The 7703-nt window shown below is 39.6% G+C and overlaps 1 protein-coding gene across 1 annotated transcript; it reads left to right on the forward strand.

Annotated features, from left to right (window-relative positions):
• The first annotated feature begins 661 nt into the window (after positions 1-661).
• cdk7 (cyclin-dependent kinase 7) lies at positions 662-6158 on the forward strand. The gene is made up of 12 exons (XM_041936944.1): positions 662-756; positions 995-1054; positions 1150-1183; positions 1283-1350; positions 1497-1565; positions 3049-3159; positions 3246-3364; positions 3769-3868; positions 3960-4046; positions 4140-4289; positions 4845-4983; positions 5740-6158. The coding sequence occupies exons 1-12, from the start codon at positions 691-693 to the stop codon at positions 5766-5768; spliced, it is 1032 nt and encodes a 343-aa protein (XP_041792878.1). The 5' UTR covers positions 662-690; the 3' UTR covers positions 5769-6158.
• Positions 6159-7703: the final 1545 nt, after the last annotated feature.

Consider the following 7703-nt stretch of genomic DNA (forward strand, 5'->3'; position numbering starts at 1 on the left):
AGACATAGTCATAGAAAGAACATACAATATCCATCCATCTATTATCTGTGCACCACTTAATCCTTTGCAGGGTCAAAACAAAGCCTAGTATAACAACAAAGGTACAAGGTAACAGTAATTCCTAGGTCCTTTGGACCTAAAATTAAAAATCAATAAAATAACCTACATCAACATGCAGCAAATTGGGGCTCTGCTGCATAAGGTTTTGTATTTGTCAGCAATTTGAGAACAAATCAGATTTGAGCTGAGAATTGTTTTCTTTCGTTGTTTGAGAAATTATGCACATCGTAAAACACTACTTAACAAATACTTGACAATTATTATTATTATTATTAGTAGTAGTACTAGTAGTAGTAGTAGTAGTAGTGTTAGTGGATTTGCAGGAGAAGAATCCTTGTGGGAAGGAAATTGTGGTCCCATGTTTCTGAGATAGTGTGCTTTATAAGCAAAAGACTTTGTGATGTGGCACAGCATTAAAAATGGAAATTTCAATAAAACAACTGCCTGTACATTCTAAAATAAAATAAGTCATATCAAGTTGTTCATATTAGTGTTGAAGCGTTCTCCGTGTTGGACAAATTGAACCGGTAGGTGGCGGTGTTGGTCAATATAAATCCTCCTTTAACCCGGAAAAAGTACCTGCGGACCTTTAACAAGGCCGGAAGTGTGTCCTGATGACAGTTAGCTATTATGGCGCTTGATGTAAAATCCAGATCCAAGCGATATGAAAAACTGGATTTCCTCGGAGAGGGTCAGGTATGTAGAGACAAATATCAGTGATCGCGGTCTTTATGTCTGTCCACTTCCCTCCCCTACAGATTCCGCCTAGTGAGGTGGAAAACCTGATAGCAAGCTAACAAGCGTTAGCTGGTTGTCAATGTCAACAAAGCCTTGCCGGTTCTTGCTGTTGAGCTCACAGCAGCAGTGATAGTAAAAGAAAGATATTTTGTGCTCTGTGTTTCTGTGCTTATTGCTCTCTGTTTCTCACCTCCAGTTTGCCACAGTGTACAAAGCCAGAGATAAAACGACTGATACTATAGTTGCCATTAAAAAGGTACGAGAAATTAGCTTAATGTTGGGCTTTTGTTAGCATCTGTATGCTATGCTGATGTTTAACATCAAGCTATTGTCTCTTTTTTTTCCTGGCAGATCAAAGTTGGCCACAGAACTGAGGCTAAAGATGGTAAACGCTGATTCCTTCATGGCACACCTTTAATGTTTTTACCCCACAATGTTGTCCATTGTCATCCAGCTGGTAATGTCTATACTTCCTTATCAATAGGTATTAATAGAACGGCTCTTCGAGAGATTAAACTGCTGCAGGAACTGCATCATCCAAATATCATCGGGGTAGGTAAACATTCACTATATTAAGATATGTTCAAATTCATGTGCTACCAGTATTAATTGTGAGGTGAAAAATAGTTATCTTTCAATACTATAAATGCTGCCCAAATGTGAACCGTGTTGACATTTCATGTGCTGTGTGTTTTTAGCTGCTGGATGCCTTCGGACACAAATCTAACATCAGCCTGGTGTTTGACTTCATGGAAACAGATCTGGAGGTGCAACAGTTCCTCGCCCCCTTTCTGTCTGTCTTTCCGAGGATAGACTAAATAGAACATGATACAATATGATTTAGTCCAATGCAACAGCACACTGAGGAGCTCGAACTTGTTCTAATTTTAGTTAAATTGTAAGGTTTTTGGTCAGTTCATATTTCCTTGTTAATTTGTCTTGACAGGAATTGAATATGCTGTTTCCTTTTAACTTTTAACATTTTGAATAGCTCTCATTGTATTTTCTGAATGTGTCATATATAACTTTACTTTAACTAAAAGAAAAAAAAATAAGGCTCCACTGGTTTGCTTATAATTTTATAATCAACAACACCTCGCAATTTAATGCTTTTCAGCAGTACGATATTATGTGATTCAGTAGGCCAGTACCATAAACTGCAGTCCCTGCAGCTCTTGAACTGGATCACATCTAAGAGATTTTATTGTCTGTAGACATATTGATGTCTCTGTATGGAGATTTACATCAATCATTCATGCTAATCAAAGGCATTGTAAAAGAACATTATGTTGAATTTTCATTCAACCACCACCTCCACCTACCAGATGGAATTTTTTTTGCCTCCCTGTTAATACAGATCAGGGAGAGAGCAAAACATTGGATTTCATCTTAGGGATTTTCTGCTTGACAAATATCTACTTTAGGTGTGTGGAAATTGGTTTGCTGTTATGTTCCAATACTGTGAATGACAGAGCAGGCCAGAAACAGGTGGGTGGATGAAGAAACTCTGATTGAGAGATGTAAGGTCAGATGACATACTGGGTAACACAGAAAATATGACCAGGATGACGAAGATATCCATGTGAGTGCCCTCATCTAACCGTTAAGTGGTTCTACAAGGTCACAGAGGCTTTTATATTTCCCCCCACCTCCTCCTCTGCCTTGTTTTAACATACGAGGCTCCAGATGGGCACCCGCCACCAATACATCAGACTCTAATAGAATGATGCAAAACAAGACAAGCACACTTAAAAAAAAAAAAATCAATATCACCCCACTCTTGGCTCTCACAATGATTTCAGTGAATGCCACTGAATACCATTAGTGGCTCACACACCTGAAATACCATGAAATACGATACTCATCTTATTACTGGCGCTGAGAGGCTATTTTTAGGCTGCATGCTAAGATTTGGCTGTATGAGCTTATCAACTACAGATGTTGGATGCTTTTATTTCCAAAAAGATTACGTAGAAGGATTCTGAAGCCAGTGTTTATGGAGCTGCTTTCTGGGTGAGAGAGGTTGAATCTGAACTGTGCTGTCTAGCTTGGCTCCAGCTGCGTCCACTTCTTCACAGACATCCATCCCAGTTGTCTTTAATTTTCTTATCTGTTCTGATAAGTGTAATTTCATTTTGAATGTGCAGCCTAAAGCTATGGAAAAACATTAAGTAATGGATGAAGATTATTAGTTGTCAGATATTTATCTTTACTTGATCCTCTTGTCTTTGTTTTTTTTTTTTTTTTAAGGTGATCATCAAAGACACAAGCCTAGTCCTGACTCCAGCCAACATCAAAGCCTACATCCTTATGACTCTACAGGGATTAGAGTATATGCACCAACACTGGGTCCTACACAGGGTGAGGGCACTTGTACCCCACACATACACACGCAGACACACATATGCTCACACACAGTCAGTAATTTTGCAATGCGGTTTTTCCAGGATCTGAAGCCCAATAATCTGCTGTTAGATGGCAACGGAGTGTTGAAGTTGGCTGATTTTGGTTTGGCCAAAGCATTTGGCAGCCCCAACAGAGTCTACACGCATCAAGTTGTTACCAGGTCTGTGCTTTTTGTCCATCTTATTGCACTTCCAATACAGAACTTTTCTCTACAAAGTGTGCTTTTGTTACAGTCATTGGAAATCTCTTTCAGCAGAGTATCTAAATCCATTTAGATAAATAAATCCTCAGGCTTGATTTTGTTCATGTTAATAGTTAAATGTATCTCATGTAGAGATAAACTTGCAGCAGGTTAAGACATGTGTGAAGCCACATATTGAAAATAAATTGCTGGACCCATGGATGGCAGCAAACCTTGTCTTCTATTGGTTAAAGAAAGTGTTAAAGGCTTCACTCAAGTTTTTACAACTTTAATATTCACACAAGAAGAGCAGTGTACTGTATGTCTGTTTGGGAGTTGTAAATGTAACTCTCTGTCTCTCTGTTTATTGGTCCTTTTCCTAGGTGGTACCGCTCCCCTGAGCTCCTGTTTGGTGCCAGGATGTACGGTGTGGGTGTGGACATGTGGGCAGTGGGATGCATCTTGGCAGAGTTACTCCTTCGGGTACACAAACCTCACTTCAAAGAGATGTTCATACAGTAACAGGGGTTATTTTGGTGTCCGTGCTAATGTTTCAATGCCTCCTTTGCTGTAGATACCTTTCCTTGCTGGAGACTCAGATCTTGACCAGCTGACTAAAATCTTTGAGGCTCTTGGGACGCCCACAGAAGAGACATGGCCTGTTGGTATTTTTTTTTTCCCCAAAAATGTTTGTTTTTACTTTGCTCACATGTGAGGATCCTTGTATGCATTTATTTGTCAAATATCTCTGCAGGGAGTGAGTAGTCTTCCAGACTATGTGTCCTTCAAAATATTTCCTGGCACCCCTCTGGAGCATATATTTAGTGCAGCTGGGGACGACTTACTAGAGCTGCTACATGGCCTCTTCACCTTTAACCCCTCGACTAGGACCACAGCTACACAGGTAATACACCACTATAGCGCAGTAGCTATTCTCACTTACCCATTACTGGAGTAATATATTATAGGTAGAATAGGTATAGGTGTGCAGAAATTGACAACCACAGCTAACATAAAAGTCTTTGGACCATATTGCGTTTTCAGATGAGTAATCTGAACTGCGAGTGTTTTATATTAAAGTTTCATGATTTTTCTTTGTGAGTAAAAATGTCACAAGAAAATCATATAATCAAACAGTTTAACATTTCAGTAAATCATTTTCCTAACGGTGACTTTGATCAAAATGATCTTTAGGAAGGCTACCCAGATGCCTTTAATCAACGCATTTTCCTCTATGTTAATTAGCATAATGTTCTTTCTTGATCATTTTTAAAAACAAAAGTTTCTTTACAGCATAAAAGCAAAATTCAAAGAGAGGAACAATAAAGATTAAGATACAAGAAATAAAACAATATTTGGCAATTTAACCATATTTTAACTAACATATGCTTGTGGACATTTGTGCCTAAGGAATGATTGCCCATCCGCAAGTATGACATGTTTATACTCTTGTCTCCAGGCTCTGAAGATGAGGTACTTCAGTAATCGGCCCGGCCCAACTCCTGGTCCCCAACTCCCCCGACCCAACTGTTCCGTTGAAGCTCTGAGGGAGAAGGAAACAGTCGGACTCAAGAGGAAAATGGAGGGCCTGGAGACAAGTAATCAACACATATGAGCTGATAGTTGCTTCAGTATATGTAACCATAATCCATCAAGCACATTTGCTATGTGTACCCCTAATCCACACAGTACCACCTTGACCTTGACATACCCATTGTCAGTTAAAGCTGGACAACATTGTTCCGTTAAAACTGTTTTAAGGGTGGTTTGAACAGCAGAAAGGGAAAGTGACTGCAAAAATGTTTGAGGCTGAGTTTGAAAGGAGCTGGAAATTTAAAAACATCCCACTCAGACCAAACTTACATATAGCATGTTGTGAATTTTAACCTCGTGAACCGTTCCTCATGTGTTCTCATGGTTATGCACACTACAGTCATAAATCTAAAATACCACTTGGTTGAACCTAGCAATTCAAAGGGTGTTGGCTGCACGTTTAACTGCAGTTAGAAATTCAAAATATAGTGAAGTAGAACAACACGCGCACACACATGCAGACAGTTTAGTGGGTATGTTTTACTGAAGGGGGACCTTGGTGTTCCTGGGAGGTTCAAAGCTTTTCTAGCTCGGCTTGTGGTTAGGAAAATAAATGGGTTGACTGTATGCTATACTCAATGCCACAGAATATTACAGAGAGAAATTCAAAATACTTCCAGTAGATGGAAACGTTAGTGGTTAGCAGATTGCTCATCATAGGCTTGTTCTACTTGCATGCAGTGTAGATGCAGCATTTGGGTGTATTTTTCTGAAGCACTTTTTTGGAATGTTTCTAACAACAGTCTTGCTGTTATTTTCAGCTGCGATGAAGAAGAAGCTAATTTTCTGACCAGATGGGACCTGGTAAATCAGATGATCACCATCTTCACACCGCGTGGCTCAGCTTTCCCGCATTGCTCAGGATCGTCCTCTGGAATGGGGAAAAAAAAAACAAGTCCAAAACCAGTGGAGGGGGATAAGGCTCATATGTGGTTGACTTTAGGACTGTGTTCAGCATTCCACTGAATAATGTGCAACAGGGACTGTCTGTGGTCAATAGTATTGGCTCTGGTCTTTCTTCATTGTAGCAATGATGCCTAAGCTCTGGGAGCCTCTCGGAATATGTCTATTTATGTGACTGAAGAGAACAACCAAACTAGTGAGCCTGATTTATTTCATGTATATGTATTTTTACTTTTTGTATGTTAAGACCAATAAATGGTGCATATGCATATATGGGGATTTCCTGCTGTGATGTGTTTATGGCTGACACAAAATCTGAGACTGTAAGCTTTAAATCACTACATTACATTATTATATATGAGAAGTATTTGTCTTCAGTGGTACTGTAATAAGACATGATTGTGAGAATGTTCCTGTTAATTTACAAATTCACACAGTAACACCCATACAGTCCACACATTACAGACTGATTTCATGTTAGCAGTATTCACACAGTCTGCTTTTTCACCTGTTGAATATGTGTGGACAGAAATATACTTGAGGTTTATTTACTCAGCGTGCTGGTGAGAGTCAGAGTGAAAGAGGTGTGTATTTGACTGTGTGTGTGTGTTGATGTGACACAAGCCCTGTCTTCAGGGCAGACATGGTGACGCTAGGCTTGACAATGTCTAGTAACAATTTGCTACCAGACAAATCTTTCCCTTCCTGTCCTTTGTCTTTAACATTACTGTGATCCAACACAGTCTGACATGTCAGAGGCCTGATGCTCTGGCAGGCGTTCTGCTGCCCTTTTGGTTGTCTGTCAAACAGGATCAGATTAGAGGCGCAGACAGAGGAAGAGGGAGAGTATGTCACAGCTGAAAAAATCAGTCTCCATATTTAATCAAATCTACTTTTTATTCTATAACAAAAGCCAGAGCAGATTTGTATTTGTGCTTTCTGTGTAATGTTAAATATCGTCTTCATAAGTATTCACAAAGTGTCTTGCATCTGATTTTACAAAAATCTCAAACATAAATGCCTAAGTTTTACTGTCCACTTGTTTAGTGTGACCACATTCTGGATCTGAGCAGAGAGGTCATGGACTCGAGGTCATGGTCCCCTAAGTTCAGAAAGAGGATGCCCTGTGTGATTCATGCCCATTTATAAATGTCCACAATACAGCACTGAGAGGGGACACAATGACTTTGTGTGGTGGCAGTGGCTGACTACAGTGTGTGTGTATGTGATGGGTCAGATGACAGGTTTGGCAAATAGCAGCACAGTCAATGCAGCTACAGTACCAGCCTTATCAGCTCAAGCTCTTAAAAAGGCCATTTCTTTGGCCGGGATAGCCACTGTTGGAACAAACACACTGTTGCCCACATGCTGTCACGGAATATGAGCACACAGGGTTTGTGGGAAAAAGTGATACTTGCTCACATGTCTGAATCAGCAAGATATGCATGTGGGTTGAACTGCAGTGGGATGATGGAGACCTTGAATGAATAATAGAGCCTTATGTAAAACTAAAAGTCAAAAATCTGTGTGTGCACATTACTGTACATTATGGCCCTTCGCTATAGAAACAGGCAGATTTACTGAGCTCCCTGAAGAGAAAATACTTTGTTATGTGATATTAGTAAGATTGAAAATGAAGGCCATTTCATGTTTTATTACCCATTATGTTATGCTTTAAGGACTACAGTCTCTCATAAAATGAGAAGTCTTTCGTTTTTGAATGACTATGAAGAAAAACTTGAGCTGTGTTTTAGGAAGGGAAGCTTTTGTGAGGCAGATTTCATTTGTAGAGGATGGAGCAGAAGACAAAGAAGTTTCACCT

Source organism: Chelmon rostratus, chromosome 5 (assembly GCF_017976325.1).
Source record: "Chelmon rostratus isolate fCheRos1 chromosome 5, fCheRos1.pri, whole genome shotgun sequence".
NCBI lineage: Eukaryota > Metazoa > Chordata > Actinopteri > Chaetodontiformes > Chaetodontidae > Chelmon > Chelmon rostratus.

Bases quoted from the DNA above. Each gene is read 5' to 3' on its own strand.
- cdk7 (XM_041936944.1), top strand. From the start codon at position 691: ATGGCGCTTGATGTAAAATCCAGATCCAAGCGATATGAAAAACTGGAT. The intron at 1,566-3,048 runs GTGCAACAGTTC...TTTTTTTTTAAG, and splicing joins TCATGGAAACAGATCTGGAG to GTGATCATCAAAGACACAAG. The intron at 3,365-3,768 runs GTCTGTGCTTTT...TCCTTTTCCTAG, and splicing joins ACGCATCAAGTTGTTACCAG to GTGGTACCGCTCCCCTGAGC.